The sequence below is a fragment of the Scyliorhinus canicula genome, chromosome 7 (assembly GCF_902713615.1).
Source record: "Scyliorhinus canicula chromosome 7, sScyCan1.1, whole genome shotgun sequence".
NCBI lineage: Eukaryota > Metazoa > Chordata > Chondrichthyes > Carcharhiniformes > Scyliorhinidae > Scyliorhinus > Scyliorhinus canicula.
This window is the reverse complement of record NC_052152.1, coordinates 121,347,663-121,366,143: the sequence shown is the minus strand read 5'-3', so window position 1 is coordinate 121,366,143 and position 18,481 is coordinate 121,347,663. Positions and strand designations below refer to the sequence as shown.

General features: G+C 50.0%; 1 protein-coding gene across 1 annotated transcript in view; it reads left to right on the top strand.

Annotated features, from left to right (window-relative positions):
* Positions 1 to 18,481, top strand: part of phldb2b (pleckstrin homology-like domain, family B, member 2b) — a 329,018-nt gene that overhangs the window by 208,834 nt on the left and 101,703 nt on the right. The window contains exons 9-11 of the mRNA XM_038802341.1: positions 2,503 to 2,631; positions 15,711 to 15,866; positions 17,676 to 17,786. Of these exons, the coding sequence (XP_038658269.1) occupies positions 2,503 to 2,631; positions 15,711 to 15,866; positions 17,676 to 17,786 (396 nt within the window). The remainder of the gene's footprint in view (positions 1 to 2,502; positions 2,632 to 15,710; positions 15,867 to 17,675; positions 17,787 to 18,481) is intronic.

The following is an 18,481-nucleotide window of genomic DNA, read 5'->3' as shown; positions in this document are numbered from 1 at the left end:
AAGGTCTTGCATCAAGGATTAGGAGTGAGACTAAAAAGCAGGGCCTCTCGGGTTGTGATCTGCGGATTACTTCCAGTGCCACATGCTAGCGAGTACAGCAAATGAGTGCATGGTACGAGTTGGTGCAGGAGGGAAGGTTTTAGATCCCTGGATCACTGGGACCATTTATGGGGAAGATGGGACCTGGACAAGCAGAACGATTTACATCTGAACCAAAGCAGGACAAGCATCCTTGTTGGCGGGTTTGCCAGTACTGTTGGGAGGAGTTTAAACTAATTTGGCAAGGGAGGGGACATAGACTGTTGGGGACACAGAATAGGGACACAGCATAACACAGAAAAGCAATCAATTCAGTGGGAATAAAGCTAATATAAGTTTCAAGGGATAAGGCAAAGCTGGACGGCCCCTACTTAATGCCAGGAGTATTACAGGTAAAATATGAGTTAAGGGCGAGGATTGACACGTGAAATTGTGATATATTGGCCATCACGGAGACGCGGTTGTGGGGGGGGGGGGGCAGGATTGGCAGCTCAACATCCCGGGATATAGAATCTTCAGGCAAGACAGAGGAGGGGTTAAAGAGAATGAGGCATTGCATTATTGTTTAGGAGTCAGTTATTGCGGTAAGGAGAGATGAGGGGTGGGATTCTCCGTCTGGTGCGACGCCCCCCCGGGATTCTCCGCCTCGCCAGCCGGCCAATCGGGTTCCCATTGTGGGCAGCCCCATGCCGTCAGGAATTCCCCAGGCTGCCGGCGCAACGGAGAATCCCAACAATGGAGAATCCAGCCCAATATCTTGGAAGGGACAGTAAATGAATCTTTGTGGGTTGAGTTTAGGAACAAAAAAGGGACGGTCACGTTCCTAGGTGTTTATAGACTCCCAGATAATCAGCCGGAAATTGAGGAGTAAATATGTGCGCAATTTGCAGAGGTGTGCAAAAACAATAATAGGGTAATTATATTAGGTGATTTCAATTTTCCCAACCTGATTGGGATAGTCACTGTGTTGAGGGCTTAGATGGAGTGGAGTCCTTAAAATGTAAATAGGAGAACCTTTAAGCTCAATTTGTAGAGGTTCCAACTAGAGATGGTGCAATGCTGGACCTAATTCTGGGAATATAGCCAGACAGATGGTTGACAACCACTTCTCTCTAAACTCGCCCCATTCGCTTGACTCTGACCTCATGGCCGGGATATTTCAGATGGTGGCGTTTTCAGTCCTGGCATCTGAAGTGTCGGTGGGGAACACGTCCTCGCTAGCTCTGCCTGGCGTGCAGCCCACTTCACACTCAACTGAACATCAGTGGGATTCGGAAGGATTCCCGCTCTTCACTCGGGAGGAAGTCCCACCTTTGGCCAGCATAGTCTCATCCCTCCAGCAACAGGAGGGTAACTTCCTCCCGAGTGAAGAGCGATGGAAAAGTGTTCTCAGGGTAGGGAGGGTAGGAAAGGCCTTTGGCAGCCGACGGTGAGTGATTGAGGTTTTAAGAGAGAGTTTGGGGAGGGGGGTTTGCTGCGGGTCCAGCGGCCAACCGACCTTACGGGAAAATTAGAAGGTGGCTTTTGATGGAGGCATCATTCCTCCCCTCAACATCTTCTATTTCACGCCCTTCCCCAACTTCGGCACCAATTGAGAGCCATGCCGTCTGTTGTCTTGGCAACGCACTCTAGAATGGCCTCCCACATTCCTTCTTTCCTTTAAACCTTCTATTCTGGTCACAACTTGCTCAACCCTGGTTTTTGGACACAATCCCAACTATCTCCTTATCTCCTTCATGGCTCTGCTCTTGCTTTTATTCCTCAGCCCTCTGAAACATGTGGTCCTCCTTCCCCATTCAGGGTGCTTAATCAATGCAATTTGTTACTGTTCAACTGTGGCTGTTACAGTAAAGATGTAATGTGGTGGACGCCATGAATATTGGGTGTTGTAATCATTTTTGTATGGTCACTTAACTGCAAATTGAACCCTGATTTACTTTAGCATAATTTCTTCCTGCAGAAATCAGATAAGCCCACTGCTATTAATTGATGGCATTTACATGCATAATCTCGAACAACATTGCATTCTTCAGCTTTTTAATTGTGAAAAGGTTTCCCATGTGCAGATGAGACTGGAGTATCGAAGATCAAGGGTTGATTTAATTAAGGTGTTTTGAGATGATTAAAGGATAGAGTGAAATAAACGATGAACCCTGGCAGGGAGTGATGGAAAAAGAAGCATTTCTTCACACAGTGGGAGTTTTTGAGATTAGACGTCAATTAAGAATTTAAAAACTGAGGTTGACCTCTTTTTCAGATGAAGTTGTGGAAATAATCTGGATGAATAAATTTGAGCACAGATCAGCCATGGTGGAACAGGCCCCCCAAATCCCCTCCCCCGCCCACCTTCAGCCCCATTATAGAGTTGCTGTGTTTAATGCTGCCAGGAAGTGGGCATTGTACCCGCACAGACTCATTTTAAGTCACCTTTCCTTTTTGTTATTTCTGTGTTCTGCTTTCCAGGAAAAGACACATTTGAAAACTGAGAGAGAAAAAGTAGAGAGGCTGCAAGAGGGTTACTCTGAGTTGAAGAACAAGCTTGATAACTGCCCAGATTCCATGAGAAAATGCTTACAGGAACAGTTGGAGAGGGTCAGTAGATCACTGGTTCCTGAGTTTTTGTTGTATACCCATTTACTTGCCAGTAAATATCAGCTGATTAACTCTACGAAGAAATCTTTATATTAAATTCAGTACTCTCCTGTGCAAAGCAGCTTCCACAGGAAATCTCATGTCAAAGCATTACCCTTTCCTTTGTAGTTACTGTGACATAGACCGTTGACACTAGGTGCCTTCCAAGTGTTACATGTCACGCCTATCACATTCCACCCACTGTTTTAATGATTGCAATTTATGTCACAGATTCTTCAAAGTAAAATTAAAGAGATTAACAGAGACAGAGAGGAGTTTCTGCATGGTCTGGCAGGCTTAAAAGGTAGACAAATCTCCAGGGCCAGATGAATTGTATCCCAGGCTGTTGAGTGCGGCGCGGGAGGAAATAGCAGGCGTACTGGCAATAATTTTCCATTCCTCTCTGGCCATAGGAGAGGTGCCGGAGGACTGGGGATAGCCAATGTGGTACCATTATTCAAGAAGGCAGGAAGGGATAAACCAGGAGACTACAGGCCAGACAGTCTAACTTCAGTGGTGGGAAACTATTGGAAGCAATTCTGAGAGGCAGGAATTAATCAAAAACAGTCAACATGATTTTGTTAAGGGGAGGCCGTATCTGACCAACCTGATTGAGTTTTTTGAAGAGGTGACCAGGTATGTAGGTGAGGGCAATGCATTTGGCGTAGTCTACTTGGACTTCAGCAAGGCTTTTGATAGGGTCCCACATGGGAGACTGAGCGGGAAGGTAAGAGCCCATGGGATCTAAGGAAATTTGGCAAATTGAATCCAGAATTGACTGAGTGGCAGGAAGCAGAGGGTAATGATCGAGGGGTGTTTTCTGACTGGAACCCTGTGTTCAGTGGAGTCTCGCAGGGATTAGTGTTGGGCCCTTGCTGTTTGTGGTTTATATAAATGATGTAGATATGAGGGTTGTAGGTAGATATGTAGGTAGGAGGGTTGATCAGGAAGTTTGCGGATGACACAAAAATTGGTGGGGTGGTAAATAGTGAGGAAGGTAGCCTTTGATTACAGGAGGATTTAGACGAGCTGGTCAGGTTGGCTGATCAGAGGCAAATGGAATTCAATCCAATGGATAAGTGTTGGGTGATGCACTTGGGCAGGACAAACAAGGCAAAGGAATACATGATAAATGGCATAACCCTGGGAAGCACCGAGGATCAAAGGGACCTTGGTGTGCATGAACACTGGTCCCTTAAAGTAGCAGAACAGGTGGACACAGTGGTTAAGGAGGCATAAGATATACTTGGCTTTAATAGTCAAGGCATAGAGTTTAAGAGCGCAGAGGTTATGCTGGAACTGTATAAAACATTGGTTAGGTCACAGCTAGAGTACTGTGTGCAGTTCTGGAATCCACATTACAGGATGTGATGGCACTGGAAAGGGTGCAGAGGAGGTTTACCAGGATGTTGCCTGGGCGAGAGTTTTAGTTATGAAGAGAGATTGGATAGACTTGGATTTAGCATAATGGGCTAAACAGCTGGCTTGTAATGCAGAATAAGGGCAGCAACGCGGGTTCAATTCCCGTACCGGCCTCCCTGAACAGGCGCCGATTGCGAGTCCGACGCCCCATTCTCTGCCTCCGCGCCAAGCGGGATTGCGGTGCAGGGGCTCGGAGTCTTCGGTGTGGCCACCTTGGCCAGAATTGTGTTGTTGCAGCCGGCGCATTAGTATCGCCCAGACCCACCTGTGACATGCAGTAACTGAACAGCTTTAATATCGAACTGCTTATTCCAGAAATAGTTGAAAAACAGCTCAAAGCACAAATTTCAAAAATCTATTGCAGGCAAAGTTTAACATGGAGTTTGTTAAACCAAGCTGTGTTGTTTTTCAAAACAATGCATCCTTGTGTGTACTAATGTGGGGGGTATGTATGTGGGTGGAAGTGTGTCTGTGTGGGTTGGGGTATGTATGTGGCAGCAAAGTGTGTGGGCGGTATGTATGTGGGTAGCTGTGTGTGGGTGGGGGTTAGTGAGTTTCTGTGGGTGGGGTGGGGTTGTGTGTATGTGGGTAGCTGTGTGTGCGGGCACAATTGCTTCACAGCTCCAGGGTCACAGGTTCGATTCCCGGCTTGGGTCACTGTCTGTGCGGAGTCTGCACGTTCTCCCCATGTATGCGTGGGTTTCCTCCGGGTGCTCCAGTTTCCTCCCACAGTCTAAAGATGTGCAGGTTAGGTGGATTGGCCATGCTAAATTGCCCATAGTGTCCAAAATTGCCCTTAGTGTTGGGTTGGGTTGCTATTTTATGGGGATAGGGTGGAGGTGTGGACCCTGGGTAGGGTGCTCCTTCCAAGGGCTGGTGCGGACTTGATGGGCCAAATGGCCTCCTTCTGCACTGTAAAATCTATGATCTATGGGTGGGGGTTAGTGAGTTTCTGTGGGTGGGGTGGGGGTGTGTGTATGTGGGTGGGTGGGGGTTAGTGAGTTTCTGTGGGTGGGGTGGGGGTGTGTGGGTGGGTGGGGGTTAGTGAGTTTCTGTGGGTGGGGTGGGGGTGTGTATGTGGGTGGGTGGGGGTTAGTGAGTTTCTGTGGGTGGGGTGGGGGGTGTGGGGGGGGGTTAGTGAGTTTCTGGGGGTGGGGTGGGGGTGTGGGTCGTTGTGGGTGGGTGGGGTTAGTGAGTTTCTGTGGGTGGGTGGGGGTGTGGGTAGTTGTGGGTGGGTGGGGGTTAGTGAGTTTCTGTGGATGGGTGGGGTGTGGGTAGTTGTGGGTGGGTGGGGGTTAGTGAGTTTCTGTGGGTGGGGTGGGGGTGTGTGGTGGGGGTTAGTGAGTTTCTGTGGGTGGGGTGGGGGTGTGTGTATGTGGGTGGGTGGGGGTTAGTGAGTTTCTGTGGGTGGGGTGGGGGTGTGTGGGTGGGGGTTAGTGAGTTTCTGTGGGTGGGGTGGGGTGTGGGTAGTTGTGGGTGGTGGGGGTTAGTGAGTTTCTGTGGATGGGGTGGGGGTGTGGGTAGTTGTGGGTGGGTGGGGGTTAGTGAGTTTCTGTGGGTGGGGTGGGGGTGTGGGTAGTTGTGGGTGGGTGGGGGGTTAGTGAGTTTCTGTGGATGGGGTGGGGGCTATGGGTGGGGGTTAGTGAGTTTCTGTGGGTGGGGTGGGGGTGTGTGTATGTGGGTGGGTGGGGGTTAGTGAGTTTCTGTGGGTGGGGTGGGGGTGTGTGTATGTGGGTGGGTGGGGGTTAGTGAGTTTCTGTGGGTGGGGTGGGGTGTGTGGGTGGGGGTTAGTGAGTTTCTGTGGGTGGGGTGGGTGTGTGGGTGGGGTGGGGGTGTGGGTAGTTGTGGGTGGGTGGGGGTTAGTGAGTTTCTGTGGGTGGGGTGGGGGTGTGGGTAGTTGTGGGTGGGTGGGGGTTAGTGAGTTTCTGTGGGTGGGGTGGGGTGTGGGTAGTTGTGGGTGGGTGGGGGTTAGTGAGTTTCTGTGGGTGGGGTGGGGGTGTGTGGTGGGGGTTAGTGAGTTTCTGTGGGTGGGGTGGGGGGTGGGTAGTTGTGGGTGGGTGGGGGTTAGTGAGTTTCTGTGGGTGGGGTGGGGGTGTGGGTAGTTGTGGGTGGGTGGGGGTTAGTGAGTTTCTGTGGGTGGGTGGGGGTGTGTGGGTGGGGGTTAGTGAGTTTCTGTGGGTGGGGTGGGGGTGTGTGGGTGGGGGTTAGTGAGTTTCTGTGGGGGGGGGGGGGTGGGTGTTTGGGGGTGGGTGGGGGTTAGTGAGTTTCTGTGGGTGGGGTGGGGTGTGTGGGTGGGGGTTAGTGAGTTTCTGTGGGTGGGGTGGGGGGTGTGTATGTGGGTGGGTGGGGGTTAGTGAGTTTCTGTGGGTGGGGTGGGGGTGTGTGGGTGGGGGTTAGTGAGTTTCTGTGGGTGGGGTGGGGTGTGGGTAGTTGTTGGTGGGTGGGGGTTAGTGAGTTTCTGTGGGTGGGGTGTGGGTGTGGGTAGTTGTGGGTGGGTGGGGGTTAGTGAGTTTCTGTGGGTGGGGTGGGGGTGTGTGGGTGGGGGTGAGTTTCTGTGGGTGGGGTGGGGGTGTGGGTAGTTGTGGGGGGTGGGGGTTAGTGAGTTTCTGTGGGTGGGGTGGGTGTGCGATTTATGGGTTTTTGTGGGTGAATGTGTGCAATTTATGGGTTATGTATGGTGGCAGTGGTGGGTGTTTGTGTATGTGTGGGGGTATGTATGTCGGTAATAGATTTGTGTAGGTGGGGTTGGGGGTTGGGGGGGGGGGGAGTTGGGGGTTGTGTGTGTTCATAGTAGAGAGAGAGAAAAGCAGATTTACTGATGAATCACTTGCAGTTGTCTTTTTTGTAATCTCCTTTATCCCTGCAATTTGAGATCTCTGCACTCCTTAAGTTCTGGTTTCTTGAACATCACAAATATCTGCACTCCACCACTGGTGCCCTCGTCTTCAGGCGCCAAGATTCTAATCTCTGAAATTCCCCCCTATCTCTCTCCCTCTTCAAGTTGCTAAAACCTGCCTCTTTGGCCAAGTTTAGCCATGCCTAATATCATCATGTGTATCTCTGTTGTCCGATATATGAATGCAAGTTATCTGTTCTCGGTCCCTCAGCTACAGGACACAGGCTATTTGTGCCTTCATTCTCCTTGGTGCTGACCCGCTTCAGGATGTGACAATAGCCTCACATCTGATTACAATGGCCCAACCACATGGGGTTATTACACCTTGTTCTGCACCGTATGTCAGCTGTGTGGAACAGTGGAGATATCACTCATTTGAATGTAGTGGAAAATTGAGGGATTCTCCTGAACCACAGGCTTTCCCTGGCACCTCATCACTCAAAGTAGAGAGAGAGATTTTTCTACTTGCCGTCTTTTTTACCGCTGTCCCATAAATGACTGTGGTTGGATTGTAGTTTCAGTAAATTCTCAAAGACCGCTGCCTGCAAAACACTCCAACTTTACTGTAATATATTTGCAATTCTGAGACCACCTTCCACTAGCTTCTGATCATTCTCAACGCCCAGAACACATGATGTATTCACTTCATTCTGTGACATCATGAAGGCCGCACATAGGCCCTAATGTAGACTGGGGAGCTCCGCTTGCCTGAACTCCCCTGTGTAACGAGAGATCAGGATGCCAATTTTCCTCCCACAGTCCAAAGATGTGCAGGTGAGGTGGATTGCCCTTAGTGCCAAAGATGTGCAGGATAGGTGAATTGGTCATGTTAAATTGCCCCTTCGTGTCCAAGATGTGCAGGTTAGGTGGATTGGTCATGTTAATTGCCCCTTAGAACAAAGACAAAGAAAAGTGCAGCCTTTGGGCCCTCCAAGCCTGTGTCGACCATGCTGCCCGTCTAAACTAAAATCTTCTGCCTTCCAGGGTCTGTATCCTTCTATTCCCGTCCTATTCATGTATTTGTCAAGATGTCCCTTAAATGTCACTATTGTCCCTGCTTCCACCACCTCCTCCCGGCAGCGAGTTGCAGGCACCCACTATCCCTCTGTGTAAAAAAACTTGCCTCGTACATCTCCTCTAAAACCTTGCCCCTCGCACCTTAAACCTATGCCCCCTATTAATCGACTCCTCTACCTGGAAAAAGCCTCTGACTATCACTCTGTCTATGCCCCTCATAATTTGTAGAACCTCTATCAAGTCGCCCCTCAACCTCCGTCCGTTCCAGTGAGAACAAACCGAGTTTATTCAACCTCATAGCTAATGCCCTCCATACCAGGCAACATCCTGGTAAATCTCTTCTGCACCCTCTCTAAAGCCTCCACCCTCTCTAAAGCCTTCTGGTAGTGTGGCGACCAGAATTGGACACTATACTCCAAGTGTGGCCTCATTAAGGATAGTGTCCAAGATGTGCAGGTTAGGTGGATTGGTCATGTTAAATTGCCCCTTTGTGTCCAAAGATGTGCAGGTTAGGTTACTTTGTTGCGGGGATAGGACGAGGTGGATGGGGCATTGGATCTGGGTGGAGTGCTCTTTCGGCGGGTCAGTGCAAATTCGATGGGCTGAATAGCCTCCTTCTGCACTGTAAGGATCCTAGGACATAGAAATGAGATGCTGTCCTATTTTGTCATTTATACTGCTTTGAAGTCAGGTTGTCAGGTTTCCCCACGCTCTGTTTGTTGCATTACTTTGTGGACATTATCTTCAGCACATAGGATATCCTCAATGGAGTTGGGCTATGCTGGGTGCGGACCAAGAGATCAGGAGCATTCCTTTGGGAGATTTGTTGTTACCTTGGACAATCATCATTTGTTATTTGGAGAAAGAGGAGTCTGAGGAAGAATGGCGAAATATTGGCGATACAGGAGGGAACGCTCCTAGCTGTAGCTAGCCTTCTAGAGTCCCCCGAGCCTGATGTCCAACATCCTAGGGTGTTCAAGGAATTTGCGGCGGAGATGATGGATCCATTGGTTTTAATATTCAAAATTCCCTGGACACGTGAAAGGTTTCGGTGGATTGACATTTCACAATCCACAGCCCGCAGGTACATCTGGGAAATCACGGATGCCCTGTATTCCCAGGCATCAGACTTTATCACCTTTGAGCTACACCAGGCCCACCAAGAAGCTTGGGCTGCAGGATTTGCAGTCATCGCCAGGATGCCCTAGATCCAGGGGGTAATTGATGGCATGCATGTCACCTTGCGCGCACCGGGAAATCAGGGAGTACGCTTCTTTAAAAATTTATTTTTAAATAAATTTAGAATAACCAATTCTTTTTTGCCAATTAAGGGGCAATTTAGCGTGGCCAATTCACCTAGCCTGCAAAGCTTTTTGGGTTGTGGAGGTGAGACCCACGCAGACACGGGGAGAATGTGTGAACTCCACACGGACATTGACCGGGGCCGGGATTGAACCCGGGTCCTTGGTGCGTGAGGCAGCAGTGCTAACCATTGTGCCACCCTGCTTCCCTGGCAGTGCACATAATTAGCAGGAAGGGGTTTCACTCCTTGAATGTTCAATCCGAGTGCAACCATCGCCTCCGTATCATGCACTTGTGTGCCCACTACCCAGAGGGCGTGCATGACTGACACATCCTGGGCAGTTGGAGATCCCTGACTTCTTCAGGATGACCGATTGGCTCATGAGATACAAGGGGTACTTGCTGAGGTCCTGGCTGATGACACCAGTGCGGAGGCCAAAGACCGATGAGAAGACCCGTTGTAATGAGGCCCATGTTGCCACCCGTGCTGTCATTGAGCAGTGCATCAGACTGCTCAAAATGCAGGCCTGATGCTTGGACCGCTTTGGTGATGCTCTGCAGTACATCCCCCGGAGATTCTCCCGGGGTGATCTGCTTTGCCCTCCACAGCCTGGCACAGCAGCGATGTGACACGCTCTGCTGTTCCTCATTTTCTGGAAAAGTCCTGTCTTTCTGCTGACAGCACATTCACACCCATCCTCTGAACTGGGAGCGTTTGATTTTGGACTACTTGGAATGGGGGGAATGGAGCGCAACAAGGGGTGGGGGTGCAGGCAGGCCCGCTGTGAAGATTAACGTGACGGAGGCTGCACATGTATCAGGTGTAACATGTTTTAATAGTGAACATTTGATCCAAGCTACAGATAGTGACCCCAGTGCCCGGTCAGTGCTCTCAATTTTCTTGATCTTTCGTGGTGTACTGCTGCATCTAGGTGTGTCTCCAGGATGCTCATCAGAGGTGGTGGCAGCCTGCTGCTTTCTGTGCACTGTAATCTCTGGAGGACCTGGAGCTGGAGGGCGTTGACCGACTTACCTGTGTCACAGTCTTCGCCATGCCACCCTGTTCTGCCTGCTGTCATTGAGATGCGTCGGTGTCAGGAGGGGACGATTTGGAAGAACTGGAGACTGCCGTCATTTCCTTTGTGGAAAGCCCTGGATTGGCCTTCAGCGCTTCCTCCTCCCTGAAGGTGCCCGTAGGGCCTGGGAGACTCCATGGGATGGAGGGGCAGCTGGAGTGAACTCCACAGGCCTCTGAGTCATCTAGTTGTGCCAGTCCTGGTGGCTCCCCATTGTCTGCACCATGGTATTGTCGCCATCAGCAATGCTCCTCAGTGACTGGGCCATGTTCTGGACTGCCTCAGCAATGTCCAACTGTGTCTGGGACATGTTGAGACCCTCAGACATGATCGTCACAGACTGAGCCATGCCTTGGGCGCCACCACTCAAATCGCGGACATTGTGCTCCAGGTTTTCCACCGTGATTGCCACCCGAGCTGTACTGGCCTCGGTGCCACGCATTGTTGGCACCATCTCCAGCGACTGAAGCCTTTGGGACTCCTCCAATCGGCTATGCAGTCGCTGGAATGTCACTAATATGCCCTCCAGTTCTGTTTTGGCTTCTTCATAATGCAGGAGAATAACCGGCTTGTCAAATCCGTATTTCACCATATTCATTTTTTCAAAGTTTCTGAATGGAGAGTATAAGGGAAAATTGGTTGTTATTGTTGGGGTGGGAAGGGTTTGAATGCTTGGTGTGTTGGAATAAGTTCCCTACAGTTTTGGCTGATCATCTGCATCAGCTCTGGGAGAATCTTGTCCAGAGGCTCAGCATCCGACTGGGATCCAGCTGAGTCCTGGGATCCAGCAGACCTCCGGCTCCTGACTCTCTTAGATGTTCCTGCCTCCACCTTATGCGCATCAGCAACTGTGCGGTGCCCACCGGATAGTGCCCCAGAAACCTGTCAATACTGTTTCTGCACAGGTCGATGATGGGGGTGATAGTGACGCCTCAATGGTGGTATCCGCAGAGCTCTCCTCCGATGTGGTCTCTTGGTTGGCGGCGGGGGGTGGGGGGGGGGATTAACTCTGGATTGCCCGGCCTCATCAGATGGCAATCCCGTGAGGCAATGGACATGCAGTCAGTGAGAGGGAAGGATTCTCCTGCCTTACATGAACTACTCACTTGAGACAGATTATCTGGGTGATGGGGCAGTAGATCCTCACCTCTGGCGCAGGCCAACCTAACTGCCATTGACTGCTCTCTCCTCGGGCAACCCCACGATTCCCGGGGCCCGTTCTTCATTAAGGGTCAGGACTCAGATCTTTGCCATCCTGCTCCCTGTCATAGCCCTTTCCCATTTATTGTGGGCTACCTCCTCCGGGGACACGCTTCATGGGTCAGGGGGGTCTATAGCAGCTGGCATGTGTAGGCACCGCACCTGGACATGAAGCGGTTATGCTGGTGGGTGCCAGGGGGCTCTGAGGAACAAACATGAAGATCAGGCGTGGGAGGGTTTGAGGTGTCAGGGGGGTTTTGGGAATTTGTGGAGTGGCAGGAGGAGCTGATGCCAGGGGAAAGATGGGAACTTGGTTGGTGGTCATTGGTCACCTTCAGACATTAGGTGGCAGTCCTCCTGGTCATGATGCCAGTGCTGACCTCCCAGGCCGCATTGCTGACGCTGCTGCTGGCCCTCCAACTCCCTCGGGGGAACAAATTGCCTGTCTCTCATCCACAGTGTCGAGAAGCCAGTCCAGGTGAGAATCGCCAAAGCAAGGAGCAGGTGTGCGCGCTGTCTTCCCGTGTGTTGACTGGAGTGAGTGGTGACGGTGCGTTTTAAAAGCAGCTCCCCCTGTTAGTGGCGAGCTGCCGGGGCACGAGTCTGGCAAATCAGACGGCGAGACATCCAGTCATGGCGGAAGCTGGTGGGGTTTATTTTTGGCACTAAGTGCTGTTGAATACGGGCCAGGCCGTGTGGCCGTCGTGCCCAAACTGACACTTTGAAATATTTTCGTTGAATCGCCAGGGTTTCGTCAGGCTTGCCTGTTATCCTAAGAATGCTACTTTAATCTGTTATTCATAAAATAGAGCCATGCTTGTTTATTTCCAGAACTATCTACATCTTACAAGATTGTCTATCTCCATCTCTTCGTCATGTGACTTTGTCAGGTGCTCCTGATGTTAACTCTTTACAGTGTTTAATCTTTTGACTTGAGGGATCACATTTAGGTTTTTTTTCTCACTGTGTAAATCTTTCAAAAGATAAGGGGCGGGATTCTCCCAATGGGACTCTAAGTGCCGACGCCGGAGAGTGATTTTACTACCGGCGTCGGCGCCCGTTCCCAGACCCCTAGTCTCCCCCGTTGCGTGATTTACGGGGGGCGAGGCCTCGGCGTGGCGTCAGAGACCCGGCGCCACGTAAAGACGCCTTGGGTCCCGCGCATGCACAGTTGGGGCCGGTGCCAACTAGCGCATGTGCGGTAACCTCGCAGAGCGCACCGTCCCCTCACCAACATGGCGCCGGAGTTCTGGGGCCAGCCCGCGGAAGGAAGTAGGCCGGGGGTGGGGTGGTGGGGGGAGGCCGTCCCGGCGGGCCAGACCCCATCGGAGGCCGCCCCCGGGAACGGAGCCCCCCTCCTCCCCCACAGGCCGCCACCCTCCCTCCCAAAGCCTTCGCGACGAGTACCCGCCGGCAGCGATTTCTCCGAGCGGCCCGACGCAGTTTCGTGCGGCGCTGGTTTCGGGGGGGGGGGGGGGGGGGGGGGGGGATCGCGTGCAGGTGAATCGCGGGGCGGATATTTACACGGCGCCCTGGCTTCCCCCACGATTCCCCCACCCGGCACGGGGGCGGGGGGGGCGAGAATAACCGCCCAAGGGTGGGGGATTAACCGGCCTCGTTGCACCTGGCACGCATCCTGCTATGCCGGGAAGTAGTGGGAAAGAACCTAGACGGGGTCCAATCCGGGCGCCAACCAGTGCGCAGTGCTTCCGGCACGCTGCAGGTGGCCTCATCTGCTTCATGCCCTTGCTGGGCGTGCCCCAGATTAGCATATCTAAATGAACATGTAAATATGTGGGATTGTTTCAAACCGGATTCTCCCGGCTCCCAGTGTTCTATGTTCTGCTGCCATACAGCGAGGCCAGTGGGAATCGCTACTGGTCTCCACCAGGGACCAGATGTGGTGATCAGAGAGCAGATGTGATTAACATGCCAGGGGAGGGGGAGGAGTTGCGCTTGGAGGACATTAGAGCCCCCCGGGTGGTCAGGTATATGGCACATTAGTGCCAGGTTGGCACTGCCAATGGGCGGTGCCGAGAGGGATGGGACCTGAGGGTAGGGCCATCTGGCCACCCCATACCGAGGTGTCACTGACGTACGATGGGGGAGGGGTTGCTGGTGGCAATTGGGAGGGTGGCGGGGGATGGCCTTGGCTGTCACTTTAAGAAAGGCTCCTGATCCAGTGATGCTGGGCTTTGACGCCGGTGTTTAAACGCCGACCCTCTCAATGCAGCTGCAAAACGCAACCCCCTCCAAAGAAATGTCTAAGTGTGGGTGGATTGGACCAAATGGCACCAAACCACCTGGAGAGACTTGCACCTTGGTTCCCGCCGGAGACCTCACTCAGAAATCTTTTGGAAGAATTCTGCCAAGGAATTAGAAATTTATCTTGCTATAAATCAAAACAATGGATAAATGTAATTTTTATGAACAAGCTTCAAGACAAATTTAGGCATTCCTTAAAAGTAACCTGTCTCTTTTGTTTAATAATTTAGAGTACCCAGTTCTTTTTTTCCAATTAAGGGGCAATTTAGCATGGCCAATCCACCTACCCGGCACATCTTTGCTTGTGAGGACGAAACCCACGCAAACCCAGGGAGAATGTGCAAACTCCACACGGACAGTGACTCCGGGATCAAACCCGGGTCCTCTATGTCATGGGGCAGCAGTGCTAGCCACTGCTGCCACCATGCCACCCCCGTGTCTCAATATCCGTAAGCAAGCTGAGTTGGCAAAAAATGGGACATTAAAGTTCCTCACTACTCCAAAATCATCATTCTGTTGAAAGCTGAGGAAATGGGGGTCCTGCTTCCTGTCAGTTTGATTGCTGATGATCTAATCCAATGTCCTCATCACCTTCAAATCTTTTATTTGCTGAAGTATCTATTGTAGAGTTTCTTGCTCATGTTCCACTTCAATCTCTCACGTCGTTGGGCCAGTGTCGTTGAGGGAAGATTGGCTGTTTCTGTCTGAAGCGGAGGTGTTAGGTGTCACCTGTTATCAGAATTTAATTCAAAGAGAGTGATAATGCAGGCTTCTCCAGTAGGTGCCAGCTGGTGAGGGTTTGTGACCACAGGGAGATATGGCCAGGCGATGGTGACCTGACAGTCCCCAGGTTTCTGTGTTGTGGGGAATGGGCCAGTGAACTGTGCATGGTACCCAGGAAGAAGAATGAAAAGGCTGAGGGAGAAAAACAGACAGCAATGTCTGTTGTAGAACAATCCCGGTTGTAATTGAGCGATCCGTATTGTAATGGAACAATCTGTATGGTATTGGAGTGATCCGGGTGGTACTGGAGCGATCTCTGTTGTACTGGAGTGATGTGTATTGTAATGGAGTGATGTGTATTGTAATGGAGTGATCCGTATTGTAATGGAGCAATCCGTATTGTAATGGAATGATCCGTATTGTAATGGAATGATCCGTATTGTAATGGAACGATCCGTGTTGTACTGGAGTGATCCGTATTGTACTGGAGTGATCCGTATTGTACTGGAGTGATCCGTATTGTAATGGAGTGATCCGTATTGTAATGGAGTGATCCGTATTGTAATGGAGTGATCCGTATTGTAATGGAGTGATCCCTATTGTAATGGAGTGATCCTATTGTAATGGAGTGATCCCTATTGTAATGGGGTGATCCCTATTGTACTGGAGTGATCCGTATTGTACTGGAGCGATCCGTATTGTAATGGAGCGATCCCTATTGTAATGGAGCGATCCCTATTGTAATGGAGCGATCCCTATTGTACTGGAGCGATCCGTATTGTACTGGAGCGATCCGTATTGTACTGGAGCGATCCCTGTTGTACTGGAGCGATCCCTGTTGTACTGGAGCGATCCGTATTGTACTGGAGCGATCCGTATTGTACTGGAGCGATCCGTATTGTACTGGAGCGATCCGTATTGTACTGGAGCGATCCGTATTGTACTGGAGCGATCCGTATTGTACTGGAGCGATCCGTATTGTAGTGGAGCGATCCGTATTGTAGTTGTGCGATCCCTACTGTAATGGAGTGATCCGGATTGTAATGGAGCGACCATTATTGCGGTGACGAGTTCCCGGATGCAGTGCCCCGTTCCCAGATGCAGTTTAACAAGTATTTAATGGAATTATTTCCCTGCAGGATGGTGAGCAGTTGGATTCAGAGGTGAAACGATATGACGATTTGGAGTTTCAGCAGCTGGAACGGCAGAGCCGGCTTGAAGAGGAGAAGGAGAATCTCTCCAAACAGCTCCTATGTGAAATGGCTGAGTACCAACAGAGTATTGCAACAAGGGAGGTGAGGATCGCTGACTCTCGTTGTTGTTGGACCTCAGAGACCATGATTAGCAAATCTCTCAGTACTCCCACTGATCAGCAATCGAGCAGACTGTACAAATGAGTTGATGTCTTTTGAAGGCCCTGTTCATATGCTTTCTGAATTAAGCTTCCACACTGTAATTCAACCTTCAACTGGTCGGAGGGGGTAACATTTGCCATCTTTGATGGTTTACAATGGAAGTTGAGTAAATTGGCAGCCTGTTTCACACAATACCCAATGTAGTTTCCCACACGGGATGCTGAATGGTTTGGAGCCTGTTTCACACTCCGGGGAAACTCGTTTTCAGCCCTGAATGGTTTAAATTGGTGGATTCCATTACAAATAGAGAGTGTAGACACAGCAATCACACCAATGTAGGATTTTTAACAAATCACCATCAACAGATGGGCTATGTAAATGATGGTAATATACATAAAAATTGGCACTTCACTCTGGTCCGAATTGGGGATGTTTCTCAGTTACATTTTCATTGCCGGAGTGGGAGCTGCTCCAGAAAGGTGCGTGCAATTGTAGTGAGCAAGTCAACCACCCCCTAAAGAAGTCACAGCATTGAAACCCTCCACCACCACTTGTCCATCCAGATATGCAAGGTTAGGAGCAGGAGGAGAGCATTCAGCCCTTGAACCTGCTCCACCATTCAATAAAACCGCGACTAATCTGATTGTAATCTCCTACCTACCCCCAATAACCATTCACCGCTTGTTAATCGAGAATCTATGTAGCTCTGCCTTTAAGATTCTGCTTCCACCGCCTTTTGAGCGAGGTCCAAAGACTCTCAACCCTCTGAATGAAAAAAAATCTCTCACCATCTCTGTCTTAAATGGGCGACCCCTTATTTTTAGACAGTAACCCCCTAGTTTTAGATTCTTCCACCAGAGGATTCCTCCACCCTGTCAGTAACCCTCAGGGTCGTACATGTTTCAATTAAGAGCTGCTAATTGGTGGACTGGCTCTAGAGAGCTACATTATGAAAGCTGCTGGAATCCAACTGGTTCAGCCAGGTCCATCATGGGGAGGGGATCCAGCACCCCTACTCTGTCTGACTCCAAACCCATATAACAAGATGGATTGTTAATGCCATCAGGACAAGTCGGGATTGGTCATCACACCAGTGATTAAAAAACATAGTTGTGTTTTGTTGGGGAGTGAAGGAAAAGATATTATTGAGAAGAGAGACATATTGGCAAAGCTTTTCATCACGCTTTCATCAGGACAAATGCAAGAAGACCAAATTTCAGACAATCAACAATTTATAATGGAGGAGAAAAAGGTACTGATTGGCTGGTGAGTTGGCTCTGATTCCTGAAGCGTTGTCATATAGAAAGAACGGGTAAGAGAAAGTTAGAAACAACATAAATTCATGCACAGGGAACTTAGTGTAAACAAAAGGGACTCTTATACCTTTTTGAATTATCCAGGAGCTTGAGGAGCCTATAGATTCTCATTGCTTCCTCCATGGCCAATCAAGAGCTGATTACCAACTGGTTGGAACACTTTTTTCCCATTGTATAAATTGTTGTGATTGTTTGAAATTTGACATTTTTGCATTTGTCCTGATGTGTTTGAGTTAAAAAGCTTCAACCATGTTGCTCTCTTTCCAACAAGATTCCAGTACTGGCTGACCAAAGGGGAAACATTGCGTGTTTTTAAACTTAATTTTTTTTTTGTCACTTATTTTGCTTACTGGTACTTGTTAAAATATAAACTCAATGCTTGATGGGCTGTGGGTAAAGATTGTTCTCATGAGGCCATTGCTTTTTTCAACAGAAAAGAATTACATCGTTGGGAAATCAGGCTGGCCAGATTGTACAACAAACTGAGCTGGAGCGCCAACATTTCACCAAGGAGAAGAACAACTTGCTCGCCATGCTTCAGAGAGTGAGTGTGATAAACAAAGGAGCAGGCTTCTCCTCTCAATATTCCCCAAAACATGAGGGCTACTGGTTAAGCAATCCAGACATCGGCACTGTCATTTATTGGGTCAATTCGCTCTCTAGGTAGTGGTGATGGTCCCGGGGAATATTGGTCTGCTATAAACAGGAATTGGTTGAAATGCTTGATGGCACAGTGGTTAGCACTGCTGGTTCACAACGCTAGGGACCTGGGTTCAATACCAGCCTTTGATGACTGTCTGTGTGGAGACCACACTTGGAGGAATGTGTACCATTCTGGTCTCCATGTTAAATAATGGATACAGAGACATTGGAGAGGCAGTCAAAAAAGATTTACAAGGATGATGCCAGAAATACAAGAGTATAGGTATCAGGGTTATGTCTGTGCGGTGTTTGCACATTCTCCCCATGTCTGCGTGGGTTCCTTCCGGGTGCTCCGGTTTCTTCCACAGTCCAAAGATGTGGTTATGTGGATCGGCCATACTAAATTGTCCCTTTGCATCAAAAGGTGAGGTGGGATTATGGGGTTTGTGTGCAGGGGTGGGGTCTCGGTAGGGTGCTCTTTCAGAGGGTCGGTGCAGGCGCGATGGGCCGGAGAGCCTCCTTCCACAGTGTAGGGATTCTATGAATTCAGGGTGGGATCTATGTCGAGGGAAACGGAGTGAACGTTTTCGGCCAATG